Raw genomic sequence first — 22,204 nt, 5'->3', positions numbered from 1 at the left:
GAGAGGCGGACGTTTGTATGAGTATTTTGAGTGTGGAAGTACTTCTGCAACCGCCGAGTAGCATGGGACTCTTGTGATTTGAACTATGTGTAATATGTGTAATATGGAACTACTAGTACTACTATTGGAACTACTATGTGTAATATGTATAATATGGACTACTAGGAATTACCTAGTACTACTATGAACTACCAAAAACTACCATGTATTACTAAGTGTTATGCATGTTTCTAAGAACCTTAATTTTCTTCATATTATTTATTTTTAGAAGATGTATCTCATATTTAACGTGATTATATGTCCATTCATGTGTTTATTATTTAAAATAGACATAAAATTCTCTTAAAATCTCAAGTTGGTAGAAAAATTCTCATTTCAATAGAAAACATCCTTATACTTCCTTGTTAATGTCTTGATGGGAAGACCATGATGAGATGAATTTCTGAAAACACATATTTTCTAAAAACATTTCTTGCCAATGTGTTATATTCAGTCTAAAAATGTCTAAATGAATTGGTATTATTAATTAATTTAATTTAATGACGTTGTATTACTAAAAAAATGCTATAATCTGTAAAAGTATTACTATGAAGAAGGAAGTATTACTACTACCTTGAGTATTACTAAAAGTAAGATAAATATTACTTTAATATTCAAATATGTTTGTTTAATATTATCTTTTCACACGTTTTAGACATGTGTCTTAGGTTTATTATTATTTTCTTTTCACACGTTTTTAGACATGTGTCTTAGGTTTATTATTATTTTCTTTTCACACGTTTTATACATGTGTCTTAGGTTTAACTTTTTTTATGAAGTGTTGACAGTGTTTTTGTCTTAGTAATACCAATAAACCTAGTAATACAAATTTGCTTTCTTAGAACATGGATTGCCTTGTCCTCAATTAAACCAAACCTGCTTCAAGACAATCACAAAACACAAAGCATCCTACATAATAGCATTCAAGCCGAGATATCATCCAAAAAAAAAAGCATCCTACATGAGTTCACAACAGAGCCGAGATAAATATTATACAGCCAAAATATTTTAAACACCCAGTCTTCTAAGCCTCTGTTCTAGGCTTCTTCTTGCGCCCTTCAATCTCATCAGTATTACCTTCAGTGTAAGGAGAGGAAACCCATTGTGATCGTGCACGTGTCCGTTTTGTCGGTTGTGGCGTTGTGAACTTCTTTGGTTGAGCATCCTTCCTCGGTTTGCCCCTCAGATTAGGAGCATGCTTTCTCACCGCCATTGCCTTAGGCCTATGCTTCACCCCAGTACGAGTAGGAGCTCCCTCAGTTCCATCTGTCTTATCCACAGCAGGAATTCCATCACTGGTCTTGCAAATTGTAAGAATCCACCCTTGTTTCTCTTCATCAGTGTATTTTTTTGGCTCTTCCTCAACCACATTCTCAGCCTCCTCTGCAACCACCTTCTCAGCTTCTTCTTCAACCACAGCCGCAGCCTCCTCTTCGACCCTCTTATCAGCCTCCTCTGCAACCATCTGCTCAGCATCCCAGCATAAGTTTGCTATCCACTGCTCAGGTGATACAAGTACTAGTCTCCTTGCAGCATTGGCCTTAGTCCTACCAAGTGGTGGTGTGGATGTCTTTTCTTCAGATTCAGTCTCTTCAACCTGGCCCTCTGTTTCGACCTCTTCTTCAATCTCCTTGTTTTCATTCATCTCAGCCGCTTTTTGAACCTCTTCAGATTCTTTTTCTTTTTCAGCGACTTCATCCTCAACCATTTCATCCTCTTTTTCTTTGTCTTCTTCAGCTTCAGCTTCAGATTCTCTCTCTTCATCAGAACCTTTATCTTTCTTCTTAGCCTTTTCTTGACTCTCTTTTCCATTTCTGTCATAACTCCCTCCATTCCAGTCATAATCCATGGTTTGATAAAAACCATCATTGTTCTCGTTCTCCTTCCTCTTCATTTCTTTCTCAACGCCATCAAGCCTTTCTTCCATTTCCTTTTGCTTCCTGGCCCTCTTCTTTAGATGATATTGGTCTTTTTCCATGACAGCAAGCCTCTTCTCCATTGCTTTCATCCTCAGCGACCTCCTTTTTAAAACAACATGGCTCTTTTCCACCACACCAAGCCTCTGGTCCATTGTCTCCACCTTCACACACACTTCCATCAAAACACTCATCAACCTCTCTTCAACACCTTTCAGAACGTCCTCCAAACCATGACTAGAAGAAGATGCTTCTTCATTCACTTTTCTTTTGTCTTTCTTCTTAGGAAACTCCCTTGCAGCCACATCTAACTCATATAACTTTTGCCAAAAGATAGGCTTCTCCTTAACAGTAAGCCATGTGCTCCATAAATTGCTTAAACCTTCCTCATTTTCATAATCTGGCTCCCATTCCATTATGCTCGCTAAGAGGATTTGTTCATCAACAGTAGGAACCAGAACACTTGTAATAACCTGAAAATCAAACCAAAACAATCACTTGACAAACGATATACTATTCCACTCACTTAATAAAATCTAAACAATACTAAACACATACCTTGGTTTCTCCAATAACGTCATACAAGTCAGACAGTGGATAACCTTTCATGCTGTTATTTTGGAACCGGCTCTTGCACATCCTCGGACAGTTACTCATACAGCCAGCTACTCTTTCTCTGAATTCTGCATTCAGAGCTGGAATACACTCAAATGCCAGGACCTACAAATAGAACTCGTCAAAACAGAACAATCATACAAATAAGAAATTTTCAAAAGAAAGCAATAATTTACCTCTAAAGGAACTATGAATCCAGGGAAGTTGACATTGTTTTTGGGTTTTCCCTTGAGTTTCTTCATCACGTAATTTAGGGACCCAATCGTATCATCGAACGTCAAGCGACCCCAAGGAAATGTTTTGCAAATTTCCACATTGTTGACGACTCTTAAAATGAAAGAATCAAATGCGGCATTCCACCTTCCCTTGGCTCTGATAACCGTGCCTAGGAAGTAGAGCACCGCCATCCTGAGTCGATCCCCACACGGACTCATACTCAACATCTTCTCTTTCACAGATTCCATTGTTATCTCCTTATGTGAGTCAAAATGTCTATCTACAAAAGCAAAGCTCCCCAACTTCTCATACTCATCTGGGTAGTCACGGCAGTCCAAGCCCGAGATGAGTGCATGCTCTCTCAATGAATACCGGATGGGCACGCCATTAACCGCAAACCAAGCTGTGTCCTCTCCCTCGGGTACGGGAATCGTGCGCAGTAGCAGCGTCCACATACCCAGCAGCCTCAAGTTTTGTTCATCGGGCATGTGGAAGAAGTGGCGAAACTGAGTGTGATTTTCGAACCACTTCAACTCAGGGCTCTCGTTTTCAGGCTCAAGCTTTTTGATGATTCCCACCGTGTTGCTCACATAGCACTTGCTCTGTATCTTACAGGTTTTGGTGTACTCGGTGTTCTTGAAGTATAGCTCATCAGGTGGCAGTGGTTGACATTCCTGTAAATCAGATAAAAATTATATTAGCATGCCATACAATTTTTGTCCTAGTAGTACTAGTCATACCAGTAATACACCAATAAAAATTAGAATAATTTACCTGAGATGATGCAGACTCATGATCAGTCTCATGAGCGTGTGCAGACAGATGATCAGACTCATTTCCGTGTGCTGACTGATCATCACTATCATTCCTGGTTGAAAGTTCTTCTACATGCTGCTCTTCTACAGGAGCACTCTTTCTTTTTCTGGACTTTCTCTGCTTAGTTTTTTGTTTTCCTCCACGACCTCGGCCTGCCATTATCAATAGCCTCTCGATATCCTATAACAACAACATTCAATCAGAACTGAAACACTCAACATATAGTATCAAATAAATTTCATTATCTCCATTCCCTCAATATTTACATAAACAATAAACATTCAATAACTACCAAAGCTAACAAATTCATTCAATATCTACAAAATAAATCATTGATTCCAAACATTCAAGCACTCAATCATTCAATCACGAAAACAATGATTTCAAATCATTGACAACTCTCAATAACATCACTCTACTAATCTCACAACCAAACATTTGAGGACTCTACTAAATCGTTTTTAAAAAATAATAATTTAAATAAAAAATATTCAGAATTCAAAACTAAAATTTAAGACTCAAAATCGATGACAACTAAAATTTAAGACTCAAAATCAATAACAGTGACTCTAAATCAATGACAACTCTCGACAACATCATTTAAATAATCTCAGAACAAAACTTTCAATCTCCATAACTTAAAAACCCAAACATTCACTCTCCATAATCTCATACACAAAGATGAAACAATTTTTACCAATACCAAATCGATTCAACAAAAGAATAACTTAAAAAAAAAATCAGATTCAAAACTTCAAAATTCCTTCATTTCTTTAAGCCAAACAAGATCACATCATATATCCCAAAGAAACCCACACCAGAACGATTTAAATCTATGAGAAAGGTATGAAAAAGCCTTACCTTTTACACGCCGAGAATGGTGATGGAAGATGTTACAAGAGAATAAATGGAAGCTCGGCGAAGATGGTGATTCTGATGATGGACAAGATCGTCGGGTTCTAGGGTTAGGGATTGATTTCGTCGACGAAGCTATGGAGAAATGAGATTTCGTCGCTTTCGTCGAGATCGTCGGGTTCTAGGGTTAGGGATTGATTTTTTTTTCGATTTGGGGGAAATGAGAAATCACGGTGAGAAAGAGATGGTTTGGTGACTCTTTGGTCCGTTTGGGAGAGAAACACGGGGAGAAACAGAGGGTTTGGGAGAGAGACACGCGGGTCACGATCACGGATTCGGGTCATGTGGTTCGGGTCAAATAAAAACAGGTTGGATCTGTAAATTATAGATTTCATTAAGGGTAGTTTTGTTTTTAACCACGTTTTCGATTAAAATATAATAAAAAAATAGTCTTTTATATTGATGGGGCAAAATAGAATACATATTATAGTGACTGTGGCAATGTAGAATAAAGTCCCAGCCGAACTCACCAAATTTACTTCCTCCCCAAGAACGCCCCCACTATTAGTTTCTCATTCCATCGACGATTTCTATACATAAAACCAGTTACGATTCTGAAAATTCATTTGCCGACGATTACTTCCTCAGGGATGCTGTTGACTAGGGTTTTATCGAGAGTTTCTCGCACCTCGAGCTTACGCTCGTCTCTCTCCTCCTTGGCTTCTTCTCCTCAGAGGAATCAGATTGTTCCCATTCTTTCCACCCAATTTCACTCCCTCGTACGCCGAACTCCCAATCAGGTTTTCTTTTAATCCTATCTGGGTTTTGCTAGGGTTTAAGGTTTTGTTCAAAACGAATCTCGAAAGTTTGACTTCTTTATTACAGAGTTGACGGGTTTAGTTGTTAGCTGTCTGAACCAAAAGTATATGCTTTGAATTTGATTACTCTCGTTTATGGAGGTCTTCTTGATGCAAATTATTCGTTGTAGATCTTCAACCTATTAGGAAGTTTCTTATTGCAATCCAAACGAATCTCAACTCCTTCGTTTCCAAATTTGTAAGGAAGTTTACTCAATTTGGATCCTTTTAATTTTCGCAGCTTGTTGCAGCTCCAGTGTCGCTTCTAAACAACCATTCATCTCCAGATCTCAATGTCTTTCAAAGGTTTGGCTTTTTCTCCTCTTCCTCGGCTGAGTCCAAGGAAAATGAGACCACTCAAGCTTCTGAGGATGATGTGGAGGCTATGAAACCTACAACAGGTGAGGCGAAACGAATCAGAATACGTTAGAAGTGACTAGTTCTGCACAAAGATAGTTTGATAGAGTTACTAAAATCTGATTTTTTGTAGATGATTTTGAGGGTTTGTCAAGGGACGATTTGGTGAAGCTTGTGGTTGAGAAGGAAGATCTTGTCAATGTTCAGAAGGAAGAGGTGAAGGAAATGCAAGATAAAGTTCTTCGAACTTATGCTGAGATGGAGAATCTAATGGCCAGAACTAAACGTAATGCTGAGAACGACAAAAAGTTCGCCATACAGGTTTACTTTTTACTCTTAATCCTTACTTTTCTTACCTCTATATCTAAACCCTAGTAGTACTGAATGCACTTGTTGTGATGCAGAAATTTGCAACGAGCCTTCTGGATGTGGCGGATAATCTTGGGAGAGCTTCTTCTGTTGTCAAGGAGAGTTTTTCCAAGATTGACACTTCAAAAGATTCTGCTGGTGCTACTCCGCTGTTGAAAACCCTTTTAGAAGGAGTGGAGATGACTGAGAAACAACTAGCTGAGGTAAAAAATACATTCATTATAAAAATGGTCATTCATCGAGGTAAAACGAAGATGAGATTAGACTAAATTCTGAGAATCTGTAAAAAACTGCAGGTATTTAAGAAATCTGGTTTGGTGAAAGAAGATCCTGTAAATGAACTGTTTGATCCAAACCGACATAACGCAGTGTTCCAAGTCCCAGATGCTTCCAAGCCAGCAGGCACAATCGCTCATGTCCTTAAGGTACTACTAATCTAGAAGATGATTTACTCTGATAAGTATATGCTATATTTTGCAAATCCACAATTATTGTGGATTCACTTTTATAATTTGTAACCATTTTGGTAACGGTTTACTTTTTCTATATCTGTAGTCTGGATACTCGTTGTTTGATCGAGTTATAAGACCAGCTGAGGTTGGTGTTACTTGCGCTGTGGTGAACCAAGAGAAAGAGTCTGAAGCTTGAAAAAACTCAAAAACAACAAAGAGTTGAGCTTTGTTTGAACTTTTACACCTTCATGTTGTTGTTTTCTTTTATACTTGTTAGCTCTCTCTCTCACACACTCACATATTCATTAAATGAACAAGATCTCATAAAAGTAGCTTAACGTTGCTGCACTTCCAGGGAAGCCCCTGGTTCTGTAACTTTATTTCACAAAATTTTCATGAAATTAAAAAAATGGAACATCGAATGATATGGTCTTGATTGTAACTTTGATCATACAGATAACATACACATATAGCTTCTTCTAACCAAAGATACACTAGATACATATCCAGAAGAGGATCAAACTGTAATGAGAAAGGCTACAACAAGTTGCTTCATCTCAATTAAAGCATGAATCTCTCTCTCTTCATTCTTCAGTCCCTTCAGAATTCAGACACAGTCCCAGTTTCAAGTGACGATTTTTTGCCTCCTACAAGAGGAAGAAACAAACTCAACACTTACATCGCAATCATACAAAACCAGTTAGAAGCTTAAACCTTAGTTTGGTCTGAGTCTGTTAAGTTCATGTCCAGCCCAACAACGGCTTTAGGCAATGGAGAATCATTGTCGAATTCGTCAGTCTCTTCCGCTTCAACTTCAGCACCCACTTTCTCTCTATGTTCAAACATCGCAATCTTGCAAAAAGCAATCACCACACCAAATCTCAATTCCCTACCAAAAAAAAAAAACCCTAAAATAGATTTTGCAAAAGAAAAAAAACTTACAGGAGCGTATCGGAATCTTCGTTTAGGCGGCTCCTCCGTCTCACCGGAGCCATTAGCTTCGGAGGAAAGTGGAGTCCACTTATGGAGAAGCAGATGGTGAGGGGAATTGCTGCTGTTGTTGTTGTTGTTGCTACGACCGTTGGATTTAGATGCTCGGAAAACGCCGACGGGTGACGTGGAGACACGTACCCACTTCTTCTTCCACTTCCTTACACGGCCGCTGAAAACCGCCGTCGCTGCCGGGCCACTGTATCTCGATGAAGTTCGGCTCAATCTCGACCCTACGCCTTCCATCTCCCCCACCCAACCAAAGTCTCTTTCTCACTGTCACTGCCCCGACAAAACTTATTAGTTACTTTAATTAATGTTATCTGCGGCTGCTTATTTTACTCTGTAAAACGCAGCGTTTATAGCGTTTAAGTATGTAAAACGCAGAGTTTTATAGCGAATCATATTTTCTTTCAAGGAAATGAATATAAGTCTTCAAAACGCTCAGTGCTCTCCTTCAAGCTAAAGCGAGAGAGAAAGAGCGAAAATGAACCTCTGCTTTATCAGCTTGACGACAACGATAACTACGTTTCATTCCTGTTTAACCGGACGTCTTGGTTCTCCCCGTTTCTTCTAGGTCCAATAGTTTGTTCCTCTCTCTCCGAGAAAATTGGCGGATAAGCGGCTTCTACCGCCTCTCCTGCGGTTGAACCTAGCGTAAAGAAAGACCGGATTTCCGCTGATCCAGGTTAACGAGACTAAACCTCTCAACTCAAGTGTAAGAGAGACTTTCAAGCTTCTTTATCAAGGAATATATGTGCCATTGAGTTTTGTAACGAATGAGACTGGATGCAATGCTCAATTGTAAGTGAAACTGTGGAAGTTCCAGCAATTGTCTGTGAAGATTGTTACCAAAGAATGCCTACCGAGTTCATGAAAATGTCAAAGGTGAAAATTTTATTTCATCTTTATGAACAAGAACCTGTAGAAAGAACTGAAACGTGTTCCATTTAAATATGTTATGATATGCTTTGTTGTTTTACTTGATTATGATTGAACTAGGTTCCTGGGTTCCGTCCTGTAAAGAGGTTTCAGAGAATATTATTGTTGGTTTCGTTGGGAGGCAATACGTTTTGAGACCGACTGTTGAATTTATCTTGAAGAGAACACGTCCTCCCGCTAGGGATGGCAATCAAGGACCTGGACCGCGGGCCTGCCCGTAAAAGCTTGCTGCGGGGTGGGATTGGGCCTCCATTTGATTAGCCCGCAAAATTGTGGGCCTCGTGGGACGGGCTCAAAGCGGGACGGGTTCAAAGCGGGATGGGTTCAAAATAGGACGGACCGAAAGCGGGATGGGTTAAACCGCAGGATTTTGCGGCAATCCTAAGTCTCCATTTATGCTTTCACATGAGAGAGAGAGAGAGAGAGAGAGAGAGAGAGAGAGAGAGAGAGAGAGAGAGAGAGAGAGAGAGAGAGAGAGAGAGAGAGATTAGACACTATAGAACTCCATTGATGGTGGTTTCAGTATCGATGATGCTTCCGGTCTTTCAAGCGGCTCTAATCTGCACTGGCAGAGCTTCTTCAAGCCATCATAAATGATAATAAATACATTTGTTTTGTATAAGCTTAATGTATTGATCTTGTAAGAATATACTTGATCATGTTCAAGATGAAAATAAATTCATGTCTATGTTTGTTTGTGCATGTAGAAATAAGCAATGTAATATTCGATGTCCTGCGGGACCGCCCGCGAAGGCCTGCATATTTCGCGGTACGGGATTGGGCAGCTAGTTTGAGGACTGCATCCCGCGCGGGACAGGCCCGCCGTGTACCGCCAGAAGTCGAACCCGCAGCGGTTCGGGACGGGACGGGACGGGAGAGCCCAATTGCCATCTCTACCTCCCGCCGCCATGGAGTCGGTAATATTTCTATTTTTATTATTTAATTAGCTCGATTATGTGTCTTTGGAACATATTTTTAATATCAGATATTGTGTTTGTATAGGTAACTGGAAGTCTGGAAATGCTTTAAAAGATTCCATACATAGATGACATGTTCGTTTGTACATCCAAGTGATTCATCTAGGTGATCCATCTCGATGTAGTTTGATTATTTTTGTTCCTTTATCTAAATGAAATATCTAGATAGACCATCTAGATGAACTTATGTTCACTTATGCATTTCTATTTCTATTTGGATGAGTTTAACAAACAAATTATTTATATATCCTTGTTTTGATTTAACTAATATAATCTTTTTTTTCTTTGACGAACTAATATAATCTTATATTTAAGTATTTGGGGTTTTTCGGTTTTAGCTGGAAATTGTATTTTTCTGATGTTGGAGGAAAATTACGTATTTCCAGTTCTGGCGGAAAATTGCATTTTTCCGGATTTGCCGTGAAATTGCGTTTTCCGATTTTCGTGGAAAATTACGTTTTTCGATTTTGAAGAGAATTTTTTTTCTGGTTTTGGCGGGAAATTACGTTTTCCCAGTTTTTGTGGGAAATTATGTTTTTCGGTTTTACCAATTACATTTTTCCGGTTTTGAAGGAAAATTGATCTTTCCGATTTTGCGGAAAATTTCATTTTTCAGTTTTGGCAGAAAATTGTGTTTGTTTTTGTTTTGAAGGGAAATTGTGTTTTTTAGTTTTGGCGGGAAATTGCGTTTTTTTTTTGTTTTGGCGGGAAATTGTATTTTCTGGTTTTAGCAGAAAATTGCTTTTTCTCAGTTTTGGCGAGAAATTGCATTTTCGGGTTTAGATGGGAAATTTCGTTTTTCCGATTTTGGCGGAAATTGTATTTCCCGATTTTGATGAAAATTTATGTTTTCCAGTTTTTGCGGAAAAATGTGTGTGTTTACGGTTTTGACATGAAAGTGGGTTTTTAATGATTTTGGCGAGAAATTGTATTTTTACTATTTTGACGGGAAATGATGTTTTTATGGTTTTAACTGGAAAATATGTTTTTTATGATTTTGACGGAAAATTTGATTTTTGGTGAAGACTCATTTTCACCCATATGCTCTGTGAAGACTCCTCTCATTTATGTGAGAATTTGAGGTGAATTTTCACAAATGCAGTTGGATGATCTATCTGAATGTAGCATTTTGATTTACATCTTCACTCAGATGGATCACCTGGATGAGCAAACCAACAACACCATAGTAAACAGCTTTCCAGAGATTGAGAAGGCTTATTCTCAAGGTCAAGACTCTTAGCTTTAATATATTTCACATATGCAAGAATCTGAAACAAGGGTTCAGGAATGCTGCTTGCTGTTGTGAACAGCCGTCGTTAGGTTAGAAGAAGAATAGAGAAGAAAATGAGGCAAATACCCGTTTAGGGTTTCTTATTAATGATGTGATCATAATTTACAAACCCTTAGACTCATATTTATACAGCCTCAAAAACCCCGATTTCCTTTTCCCAATCGAAATAGTAATTTTCCTAAACCGAAAAAACATACCGAGATTTAAGACTACGTCCGACCCACGAGTTCTGGGTATTTTACTGGTAAATCAGAGATTTAAGACACACAGATGCAACACTTGCTAACTAACATGTTTTCTGGTTTTGAAATGTACGTTGATGAGATGTGTGTTTTTTTGTACATGTTTTCATTTTGACACGGAAGAAGGAAGTTGATTCCTGGATTCCTTGTTTTAATTTGTCGAAATTTGAGTAGGTGAATCAAAGTCATTCTCACTTGTGTTTCCTGAATTATGTTTCCTGAATTATGGAAACAAGAAAACCTTTGTGGCCAACGTGCTCAGTTCATTGTGAGTTCTTCTGGATATACAAGACATGGTAACACTAGATGTGCTCAACCATGTCTGTTTTGCTTCCGTTTGACTGTAAAGAACTATTCTACAGATTCACCAACGTTAGATGATTCACTTGCTGATAAATTGCTCCCTCGGTGCACCACTTTAAAGGAGGTAATATGAACTACTTTCAACAAGTTGTACATAAAGTTGTCTTCTCTCACTGTAATTCTCTAAGTAAACAGATTAAAAATACTTGACTAAAAGAACAGATTGGCAAGGTCATTCATTCAATTCCATAATGCATTTTGAAGCAGTAACGTAGTTCATCTGTTTGATCGAAAACATTTTCCTTTGCTTCTTCTTTGTTTCAGATGGTTGAAGTAGAGATTCCTCAATCTTTGTTTGAGAAACAAGGAAGACAGTTTTATGGAGCTAGGCTTCTAGAGATTAAGGCAAGCATTTAACTTGATGTCTCTTATAGTTTTACTGTCACTAAGATTTTTAATGTTCAGTGAGATTGTGCTGTAGGGAAACATGAAACTCACTGAAGATCATTTGGCATCTCTTTCAAGTCAAAAAGCAGTAACTGAGTTTTTAGAAACATAATCAAGCAGAACTTAGTTGTTGGTGATATCTTCAAACACGAAAAGTTAAGAGATACTCCCTCCGTTTCGAATTATTTGTCGTTCTAGAAAAAATTGTTTTAAAATAAGTGTCGTTTTCGGTTTTCAATGCAAAATTTATTGACAATATTCTCTATTCTATTTTTTTATTGGTTGATATATAGTTAGGTGTATTGGTAATAGTGTTTTTATTTTGGAAATATGTATAAATCAATACTATTAAATCAGGAACTTTTTTTTGTATTTACCCCTATTCTTACAGGGTATATTACTTTTTATGCCATTGATTTTGCCTTCAAATTAAAAACTCATTAAGGGTGTATTAGGAAATGAAAAAATAGACCACTTGAACTACCTAATATTTCGCATATCTCATTTCAGTATACTTCCCCAACTTCTAATAAAAAACAATAAAGCAAATATTAGTCTCACCCTACTTCTCGGTGGTCTAATAAAGCATTAACCTTCCCCTACTTTTTTTTTTAACTTTAACCTTCCCCTGCTTCCTTAATACATTTTAAATGTTCAAAACAGTAAAATACGTCAACCAAATATATAAGTAATATAAGAAACTAAATATACCACTACATCTGTATAGGCACATAGGCACATAAGCACTAGCCACATAATATACTATAAACATATAATATTCAAACTTTTATTTGAATTTCTAATTTTCTCCTCCATGGAAAAAAAAATTAACTAATTTTTAATACCAAATTAAAACATTGGCTAAAAAATAAGATACTATACAACTAAATACTTTTTACCGAATCAGCCGGTCCCGGTTAATAGCATGTAATAGCATGTTTTTGCAATTTTCCAGATTTTTAATTTAAGAAATTTACATAAAATTCGAAATGGATTGTAGATGGGTTACTGGGTTTATCGGTTCATCTACGGGTTCAGATCGAATATGAAAATATTTTTATATTTTAATTCGTCTATAAGTCATATATGTATCCCACTAAAATTAGTTAAATAATAGGTACAAATAAAACGCTTTTCAGCACCATTTAAATATAGATAAAGTATTAGGTGAATATATTTGACTTCTAAATTTTTTTTCATTTTTATTCATAAAATTTAACATCTAAAACTTAAAACTCTGATGCTGTAATAAAATCTGAAACACTTATAATTGATTATATTTCATCTAACTTTTTTTAAAAAAAAATTGAAAACTATGAATATAGCAGGTATATATAATTTAAAAATATAAATTTTATTCAAAATTACTTTTTCATTATATATAAAGCCACTTATTTTTCCTGATCCACCATAATTTTTTTTTTTTTTATTTTTCTTTTAGAGTATAATTTTTATATTTGTGTTTTTTTGTAATCTTATTTATGTTTTTATTTGTAAGATTAAAAATAACAAATATAAAAATTAAATTTTTAACAAAGAAAATTAAAAACAAAAATATATCCGCCCTTTACAAGGGCGGGTCAAAATCTAGTATTTTTTTAATCTGTGTGCATAAGTTTAGAACGACAAGTAATATGAAACGGAGGGAGTACTTTTATATGCTTAATAGTAGGTCTTGTCTCCGAGAGAAGAACTAAAAGATAAATTAGTAACATAAACAATGTGGAAAAACTTGAATGCAGTTCTCAACAGATGAATTAGTTAAAGAGGTGGAGAACTCTATCCCAGAGTTCAAGAAACATAAACAAGAGTAAGTACGATAAGAAAAGTGCGAAAAGATCAGGTTAGTTCTCTCGTGAATCTTAAGTATTATCATTTCCTTTGAACTACAAGATAACTTAAAGAAGGAGAGGTTCTTCTTGAATTGGTGGTTTAGGTACAAGAGGCTTTAGAAAGAGCAAAAATGCTAGAATGGTTGAAAGAATGAGCTGAAATTATATTACTCGCTGATTAGTATAGGCAATGTGTTCTGTTTTGTAAGCATTTTTGTTTCGGAATTATGATTATTTTGTCAGAGACTTTTTTGAAAAATTACTTTTTGATGTTTGTAAAATATATATATAAGTAGAAACATTAATGAACTCTTAATCAAACTGTTGGATTAAGTGGACTTCCACTATTTGACAATTGTTTGTGATATTAATACATTAGTTGCAATAAATGATTTCTAAGAGCACCAGTTTTTGTTTTGTAAGTTTTGTACACTTTTTGGTTTTAAAATCTGTGTGTTTATCAATAATATGGCCTAGATAAGATCCAAGTATATATGTCGATTTCACATTGAATTTGCCAACTAACATTGACGATGACCTGTTTTCTTTGTCACATAACTTCTTTTCTTTTCTAGTTTGGTTTTATATTGACGCTTGACTAATTAACGCTCCCTCTGACCTCATCTTTTGCAGTTGTCTTGCCTGAATTTACGAAACTACCTTTCTCGTGATCATGTTCAAACTCAAAACGATTTAAAGTAAAATTTTCATCAATCCTAGTACTAGCGTCTAGCGACAAACTATTAGGAGTATGATTGGTTAGTGCTGTAGATATTCTCCAAAGCCACATTTAAACCTACCGCCTAAGTCTACACTTTACACTAGTCTTGATTTATATATATATACAGCCTAAGTCTACACTTTATATATATAACTAAACAGTTCATTAAAAAAAACTAGATTTTAATCTGCGTTTTGCAGATACAAAATATTTTATTATTAAAAATTTTACTAATAGTTTAACAACTAATAATTAACGAAATATTTGTTAGTTTGTAAGAATTTTTTGCATTTAAAATATTGTTGCATTTAAATTAGTGTTTTTAAATTTGATTCGAACCCGCGGTCAAACCGGTTAATCCGGTGATCCAATAATTCGAGTTAGATTTTTTAAAATATCTATATTTTAAAAAATCACTAAAATCCAAGATTAACTGATGAATGACCGATATGTAATCCAATTTTATTTAAATTGTTATAGTTTCATAATTTGTCATCTTTTAATTCAAATTTTAAAGTTCATTGTTTTGTAGTTTTATGAAATTATTACGTTTCTACAAAATTTTGATAGATAAAGTAATAGATATAAAATTGTTACAAACTATAAATATGTCTTGATCATATTACTAATTACTCAATTTTAATAGCTTAATTAATTTTATTATACTTGTTTTCTATAATTTATCTTGTTAATAATTTGGTTTATATTATAATCACTTTAAATTTGTTGTTAACGATAAGTGTTAAGCATTTTTCTTTAGATAATTTCTCTTTAGATAACATATATTTTGAACATTTTTCATAATTAGTTTTGTTATTATATTTATCGTATAATGCATAACATTTTTATATTTTTTATGTAATGGCTATTATTGAATTATTATTTTACTTAAATAAATTATATAGCCATTATTTAGGAAATATATGAAAAATAATCCATTAATTTAATTGATTTATTGTTTATTGAAATATTTTTTGTAGTATTTAAACATGTACAAATAAGTTCTATTTATTTTTGTTGTTCTATAAATTATTGGATTTTTAATTATTTAATTTATCTAAATAATTTGAAAGAAAATTGTTAGAAATTATTAAAAAGATGAGATACAATATTTTTTATTATTCGGAAACAAGATTGATTATAGTATTGTTTGAAAACATGAATAATAATATAAGAAAAAGAGTATATTGTTTGGAAATATGGATAATATTATAAAGAAATGCATGTTAATAATTTTATGTAAGTTTAACTATAAAGTAGAAAAATATATTTAATTTAAAAGCTTATAAAATAAAAATTACGTGTAACACAATATTTATGTTTTAATAACATAGATTCACAGCTCTTCTTTAATCTCAATTCATTATAATTGCTTTGGAGAGATAAATACCTACAACTCAAATCAAAAGACTCTTAAAAATAAAATCTAGAGCTAAAGCAAAAAAAAAATCACAAATATAATTATACATCAAGAAAATGAAATCACATTTCTTGCTAGTCAAGTCTTAGGTATTAGCAAAATTTCTCCGATAATAACAAAAATGTACTGCTAATTTGAAAAGAAAAGAAAACACAGTTTTTACACTTTTGACAATTCTACAATGAATTTTCCATCTTTTTAAAAAATTCGTTATATATAGTTGTTCTATTCTATGGTTTTGTACATAGAAAACAATGTTATCGGCACCGCTCCATCATTGGTCATCTTCTCTGTAAACTTTGTTTGCATTTTATCTTTTGGAGAGTTACACATCTAATCTAATAGTTGTAGCAAAAGGCAAAAGAAATTAAAAAAAATGGAACTTTACATATTTATTGATTGACCATCTTTAACCTTAACTAGATCATGACCCGCTCGATCGAGCGGGAGTCAAATTTTTTTTTATCTTTGTTTGTACTAAATGTTATACATGATTGCAATGTGTATTAATATAAAATTTTGATAAATAAAAATGTGTACTAATGTGTTTAAATAAGCAATGTGTTTAATTACTAAATTTGATTTTTAAAATTTATGATAACGTAAAGTAATTTTTTATATATTATTTAAAATATATAGTGCTATATATATTTTGTATCTTCAACATTTATCATACAAAACTTACATTGGGGTATTATTTATATGAAGATATGTGTAACATAATATATTTATATATTATATAAACATATCTACGATTTTCGCAAAGACCATGTGCACCCGCACAGGTTTTATTTTTAAAATGTATTATATATTGTTTAGTTTTATGTAGTATCGAGTTTGTATAATTCAATTTTGTGTTTAAAGAACAATATCAAAATTGTCTTTCGTATGTAAAATAACACTTTGCAAGCGCGAGTTGTGTCTTTTTATTGTAACACAAAATTTGATATACAACTTATGCTTTTGTACATTACGAAATTTAATTTTTTAAAATAATTATTACATAATTTCAAAGTGAATTTTATCTCTGAAATCTAATATATTTTGTGTGTAATGGTTCAAAGCATTTTCGATATATATTATATTTCAGTTTGGTTTTGTTTTTAGTATTATTGTATAAGTATAATACTATACAATATTACTTTATTCTATACAATATATAAAGCTATGTGTTATTTTTTTAGAAAGTAGATTAGACTCAACGTAGTTAAATAATAGTTATATCTTTATGTATGTGTCTCTGACTTATCTACCTAATGTTATTCATACTAATAAAATCAATATGGCCAATGAAAAGTATACTGATCAATTTAAAATGAATTGTATAAGATAATTCTAATACAGTTACAAATTTTAGTATTCTTAGTATATATCTTATTTAAATCTTATTTAAATCGACATGTAATAAATGTGAAAACCATATATGGAATATAGACAAATAGAGGAATTGTATTTAAGGAAATACATTAATGCAAAGTTAGACTATGGTACATATTATATATAAGAAATGAGACATTTAATTTAAATATATGAGGTCCATCTTTAAAATCCACATAGAAGAAGTTGTAATGTTTCTGATTTAATAAGATAGATTTTCTCTGGTCATATGTATTTTTGTCAACGCCATTTTTTATCTTTCTGTCACCGATAACTTAGAAGTGGTAAGAACAAAACGTGTATAAAATTTTATCAATTTTAATAACGTCAAAATCAAAGTTATAAATTTTGATTCCAAAGTTGGTTAGTTGGCAAATTCTCTCATATATTTACAGCTAGGCCTTATAAATTTTTATAGTAGTGAATAAAGTGATTTTTAAACAAGAGAAAAAAATGGACCATATGGCATATTGTGACCTATGGTCGGTCCCTAAAACAGAGTAATTGGTAAACAATGTTGGTGGTAGTTGTTTTATAGCCTATTACCTATACATCAGCATGGCCAAGCTTTATTTAATGACACGATATAACATGGGGTCGAAGGTGGTATTCGGACTTTTAGCAACTTTGAATTCTTTGGAGTGAACCTATAATGTAATATGCCATCATTCGTATCCACGGGAGTGACTAATGTACCTCAGCTTATTCCAACAATAACAAGACAATTCTAAATCAGACAAGTTCCCAGTAACTACATTCTAACTATTTTTTTGTGCTTTCACGGACTCCTTCATTCATTCCCAAATCATCATGTTTTGTTGTCTTTTACTAATTATCAAGTAATCTCTATTAAAATTTTCGTGATTGCTTTTTTTTTGGTGTGTGTAGAAAACGTTACAAATTACAATTATTGAAGCCTTTTAGTTAGTTCTGAGAATCTAGTTGTAAGAAAAGGGGTAAAAAAAGCGAGTAAATTGTGTGGGTCGAAGTGTCAAACAAGCAAAGAACAAAGTCACGGAAGAGTAGAAGACACAAAGTCTGTGAGTGTAAACAGTGTCATGTTTTTTGGTAATAAAGCAGAAAAACTAGGGGGTTAAATGTTTTTTCGCTCTTTGTTAATTTAACGTACAAAGATTATGGGTCCCACCCCACCTCCCCGTCTCTTCCACCTCTCTCAATCCATACATAATTTTTTTTTTGTTTTTCATTTTTCACCTTCATTATGTTAAAAGGACTTCCTCTCACTCTCGAACAGTGAGTTTATATTGTCGCCACAGAGCTTCAGATCTACAAGAAGAAGACTGTGGTGGAGAAAGAGAGAAACCCTTTGTAAAACCCTTACAAAAACTCACAGTCAATCTCGGTAACTACAACTGTTTAGATTTGATCAGTTTGAAGTTCGTTTCTTTAGTTTCTGATTGCTTTGGTTTTATCACCAAATGCTGTTTGTTTCCCTTAAAGCTCGCTTTTTTTTTCCTAACACAGAGATCTGCTTTTGTTTTTTACTTCTGCTTGATCGGATTGTTTTTATTTTATTTTTTGGTCTGTGGAGGTTTAATCTTTGATTAGAGTGATTAGGGGATGCTTTTGTATTACGAAGAAAGTGCTTGTTATTTTTTTGCTCCTAGCTTCTGTTTCTTAAATCCTATTTTCATTGCAGTCTAATCTTAAACAAGATCTAATATAGTACCATTAGTTACTGTGAAGATCTGTGTGCCATATTCTTAGTTTACTTTATAGTCTTTAACTGGTATTTGTTTTGGACCCTTTCTTCAGGAAAGCCTTCTGATTTCGAGACAATGGTGGTCACAGATGCTGAAAGTCCTCTTCTTGGGGAGATCACTTGTGGTACTTTACTCCAAAAGTTGCAGGTAAAATCTCTCAACCACATCTCCATCTATGAATCTCTCAACCACATCTCCATCTATGAATCTCTCAACCACATCTCCATCTATGAATCTCCAGGGCTTTCTTTACTCACCAACTTTATTATAAAATCTTTTTTTTTGTTTTAAATAGGAAATATGGGATGAAGTTGGTGAGAGCGATGAGGAAAGAGACAAACTGCTTCTTCAGATAGAGCAAGAGTGTCTTGGCGTTTACAAGAAGAAAGTTGAGCAAGCTGCCAAATCCCGAGCAGAGCTTCTTCAAACCTTGTCAGATGCTAACGCTGAACTCTCCAGCCTCACCACCTCTCTTGGTGATAAAACCTCTCTTAATGGCATTGTAAGTTTATTTGTTTCTCTTTCTTTCCCCCCAAGTTTTACAAGTGTATCTTTGTGAGTGTGATTTGTTTTTGTTTCTTTTGCAGCCGGATAAGTCTTCTGGAACGATTAAAGAACAGCTTGCTGCTATAGCACCTGCTCTTGAACAGCTTTGGCAACAGAAAGAAGAGAGAGTCAAAGAGTTCTCTGACGTACAATCACAAATCCAGAAGATTTGCGGAGAGATCGCTGGTGGTTTGAGCAGTGAGGTTCCTATAGTCGACGAGTCTGATTTGTCGCTTAAGAAACTAGATGATTTCCAGAGCCAACTCCAAGAGCTCCAGAAAGAGAAGAGTGACAGGCTGCAGAAGGTGCTAGAGTTCGTTAGCACTGTTCACGATCTATGTGCTGTTCTTGGTTTGGACTTCTTAACCACTGTCAGAGAAGTTCATCCGAGTTTAGATGAAGAAACTGGTGTCCAGTCCAAGAGCATTAGCAATGAGACACTCTCGAGGTTGGCTAAAACCGTCCTGACTCTTAATGATGATAAGAAGCAAAGACTTCAAAAGGTAAACACACTTTTGGATTTATCTGAGATAGGCCTGCGGTTTTGAACCGAACCAGCCGATCCGAACCGAAATTTTTGGTTTTCAGTTCGGTTACGGTTTTGTGTTCGGTTCAGTTCGGTAGAAGTTTTAAAATTAATTTGGTTTTCGGTTCGGTTCGGTTTTCGATTTAAAAAAATTAAAAATTCTGAAAACCGAAAATATCCGAAAAACGGAACCGGAAATAACCGAAATAATCGAATTTATATCCAATTTTTTTGAAAAAAATAAACCGAAATTGACCAAACTTTAGAAATTCTGTTATTTTCGGAAAAATATCTGAAAACCGAAATTAACCGACAATCGAACCGAACCAAACCGAAATTAATTCGGTTAGTTTCGGAATTATATTTAAAATCTTCGGTTAACCGAAAACCGACGGTTCGAAACATGTTAAAACATGATGATATTCGTTTTGTTATCCTTCCTGTTGTTGTCAGCTTCAAGAGCTTGCTACTCAGCTGATTGATCTATGGAACCTGATGGACACTCCTGATGAGGAAAGGGATCTTTTCAATCATGTTACTTGTAACATTTCAGCTTCGGTCGATGAGGTGACTACGCCAGGTGCTCTTGCACGTGATCTGATCAATCAGGCCGAGGTGGAAGTTGATAGGCTTGACCAGCTGAAAGCCAGCCGTATGAAGGAGATTGCTTTCAAGAAACAAACTGAGCTTGAGGAGATATACGGTCGTGCACACGTGGAAACAAGCCCTGAGTCAGCTCGTGAGAGGATCATGTCGCTGATTGATTCTGGAAACGTTGAGCCTACTGAGTTATTGGCAGACATGGATAGTCAGATAGCTAAGGCTAAAGAAGAAGCGTTTAGCAGGAAGGATATTTTGGACCGTGTTGAGAAATGGATGTCTGCTTGTGAGGAAGAGAGCTGGCTAGAAGACTACAACCGGGTAATGCACACTATGATACATCATAGAACATTAACTTTAGATTGGATCTTGAGCTGCTGCTTGTACATGGTTGGTTTCTGAGAACAGGATCAGAACAGGTACAGTGCCAGCAGAGGTGCACATTTGAATCTCAAGAGAGCTGAGAAAGCCAGGATTCTTGTCAGCAAGATTCCTGGTATGTGTAGAAGTACTAAAAGTTAACATTCTCTTTTATATTCATATCTCATTGGATCTTTCTTGTTTTTTTTCCTTTTGGAAAAAGCCATGGTTGACACATTGGTCGCTAAGACCCGAGCTTGGGAAGAGGAGCACAGCATGTCCTTTGCATACGATGGGGTTCCTCTGCTAGCTATGTTAGATGAGTACGGTATGCTTAGGCAAGAACGAGAAGATGAGAAACGGAGGCTCAGGGTAAGTTTAATTTCTTCTACTAAATAAATAAAGCCAAATTGTCGTCATTAACATAATAAACTCATGTTTTTTTTTTGTCTTAATGAACAGGAACAAAAGAAGGTTCAAGAACAGCCTCACATAGAGCAAGACACTGCCTTCAGCACCAGGCCAAGCCCTGCAAGACCAGTTAGTGCTAAGAAACCGGTGGGGGCACGAGCTAACAACGGAGGAGCTAACGGAGCACCGAGCAGGCGTTTATCTTTGAATGCAAGCCAGAACGGAAGCAGGTCAATTGCAAAAGGAGGAGGGAGAAGGGAGACTATAGACAGGCCGGCTGCTCCTACAAACTACGTTGCCATTTCGAAAGAGGAAGCTGCTGCTTCATCTCCGGTTTCTGGTGCTGCAGATCATGTTTCAGCTTCGCCCTGAAGATGTTAAAGGCAAACATGTGTAGTTGTCACTCTTGTCTGTTTAGGAAGAGAGAGGGTTGTATGAAAGAAAACACATGAGAGAAGACCAACAAACAAAAAAAGACATTTGAGGAGTAGAATGATGTACTAGAATGTGTATCTGTGTGTGTGTGTGTGTGTTTGTTGTTAGTGTTGTTTTTGATAGTTGGTATCATCTTGACTTATTGGCAGACATGGATAGTCAAGACAGTTATGGCTTGTTAATCTGCTCTGTTCTATGACTTGTCGTGTTTATAGATGACAACACCTGCGAGTGTTGTGTAGTATTCGTGTGCAAGTGATGGTAACAAGGCAAATCATAGAACAGTGCCTGACCCATCGTATGACTCCATTAATAATTCTAGCTTAAACCTCTTGTGAGTGCTTTGCTCCACCTAGTCCCTCGACACAGCATGTCAGCATTCCATCACAATACTACTAATCTCAAGATCATCCTCAGTCATCTTATTGAGAACAGCCTCCAGTGGACTCATTCGTGGTACCAAAACTCATAAACTTCATTCATATCCCCCTCCCCCTCCACTTCTTTCAACAAGCTTCTTATCAGCAGCTTCTTACTGTTGTTAAGAACTAGGGACTGGTATGGATGG

General features: G+C 35.2%; 3 protein-coding genes and 2 pseudogenes across 3 annotated transcripts; 4 read left to right on the top strand and 1 right to left on the bottom strand.

Annotated features, from left to right (window-relative positions):
- Positions 1-5,019: 5,019 nt before the first annotated feature.
- Positions 5,020-6,919, top strand: LOC108827243 (grpE protein homolog 1, mitochondrial). The gene is made up of 6 exons (XM_018600604.2): positions 5,020-5,257; positions 5,556-5,715; positions 5,805-5,992; positions 6,076-6,243; positions 6,337-6,465; positions 6,596-6,919. Exons 1-6 carry the CDS (start codon positions 5,108-5,110, stop codon positions 6,686-6,688), a joined length of 888 nt encoding a protein of 295 aa, XP_018456106.1. The 5' UTR covers positions 5,020-5,107; the 3' UTR covers positions 6,689-6,919.
- Positions 6,894-7,797, bottom strand: LOC108827245 (uncharacterized). Its single transcript, XM_018600608.2, has 3 exons — positions 7,435-7,797; positions 7,207-7,344; positions 6,894-7,139 (listed from the first exon to the last, which is right to left on the bottom strand). The coding sequence occupies exons 1-3, from the start codon at positions 7,726-7,728 to the stop codon at positions 7,077-7,079; spliced, it is 495 nt and encodes a 164-aa protein (XP_018456110.1). The 5' UTR covers positions 7,729-7,797; the 3' UTR covers positions 6,894-7,076.
- Positions 7,798-7,969: 172 nt separating this feature from the next.
- LOC130500022 (trigger factor-like protein TIG, Chloroplastic) lies at positions 7,970-9,326 on the top strand (annotated as a pseudogene).
- Positions 9,327-11,011: 1,685 nt separating this feature from the next.
- Positions 11,012-13,698, top strand: LOC108837453 (trigger factor-like protein TIG, Chloroplastic; annotated as a pseudogene).
- A 4,540-nt stretch (positions 13,699-18,238) lies between these two features.
- On the top strand, positions 18,239-21,818 carry LOC108827577 (65-kDa microtubule-associated protein 1). Its single transcript, XM_018601005.2, has 8 exons — positions 18,239-18,397; positions 18,811-18,905; positions 19,054-19,260; positions 19,346-19,807; positions 20,284-20,751; positions 20,839-20,926; positions 21,014-21,162; positions 21,253-21,818. The coding sequence occupies exons 2-8, from the start codon at positions 18,834-18,836 to the stop codon at positions 21,571-21,573; spliced, it is 1,767 nt and encodes a 588-aa protein (XP_018456507.1). The 5' UTR covers positions 18,239-18,397; positions 18,811-18,833; the 3' UTR covers positions 21,574-21,818.
- Positions 21,819-22,204: the final 386 nt, after the last annotated feature.

The sequence above is a fragment of the Raphanus sativus genome, chromosome 9 (assembly GCF_000801105.2).
Source record: "Raphanus sativus cultivar WK10039 chromosome 9, ASM80110v3, whole genome shotgun sequence".
NCBI classification, from domain to species: domain Eukaryota; kingdom Viridiplantae; phylum Streptophyta; class Magnoliopsida; order Brassicales; family Brassicaceae; genus Raphanus; species Raphanus sativus.
Note: the sequence above shows the minus strand (reverse complement) of the source record. Positions and strands in the feature narration are given on the sequence as shown.

Excerpts from the sequence above, each read along its gene's own strand:
- LOC108827243 (XM_018600604.2), top strand. The coding sequence starts at position 5,108 with ATGCTGTTGACTAGGGTTTTATCGAGAGTTTCTCGCACCTCGAGCTTA. Across the intron at positions 5,716-5,804 it reads GGCTATGAAACCTACAACAG|ATGATTTTGAGGGTTTGTCA; the intron begins GTGAGGCGAAAC and ends GATTTTTTGTAG. Across the intron at positions 6,466-6,595 it reads CAATCGCTCATGTCCTTAAG|TCTGGATACTCGTTGTTTGA; the intron begins GTACTACTAATC and ends CTATATCTGTAG.
- LOC108827245 (XM_018600608.2), bottom strand. The coding sequence starts at position 7,728 with ATGGAAGGCGTAGGGTCGAGATTGAGCCGAACTTCATCGAGATACAGT. Across the intron at positions 7,345-7,434 it reads GAAGATTCCGATACGCTCCT|ATTGCGATGTTTGAACATAG; the intron begins GTAAGTTTTTTT and ends GCTTTTTGCAAG. Across the intron at positions 7,140-7,206 it reads CAGACTCAGACCAAACTAAG|GAGGCAAAAAATCGTCACTT; the intron begins GTTTAAGCTTCT and ends TTCCTCTTGTAG.
- LOC108827577 (XM_018601005.2), top strand. The coding sequence starts at position 18,834 with ATGGTGGTCACAGATGCTGAAAGTCCTCTTCTTGGGGAGATCACTTGT. Across the intron at positions 18,906-19,053 it reads CTTTACTCCAAAAGTTGCAG|GAAATATGGGATGAAGTTGG; the intron begins GTAAAATCTCTC and ends TGTTTTAAATAG. Across the intron at positions 19,261-19,345 it reads AAACCTCTCTTAATGGCATT|CCGGATAAGTCTTCTGGAAC; the intron begins GTAAGTTTATTT and ends TTTCTTTTGCAG.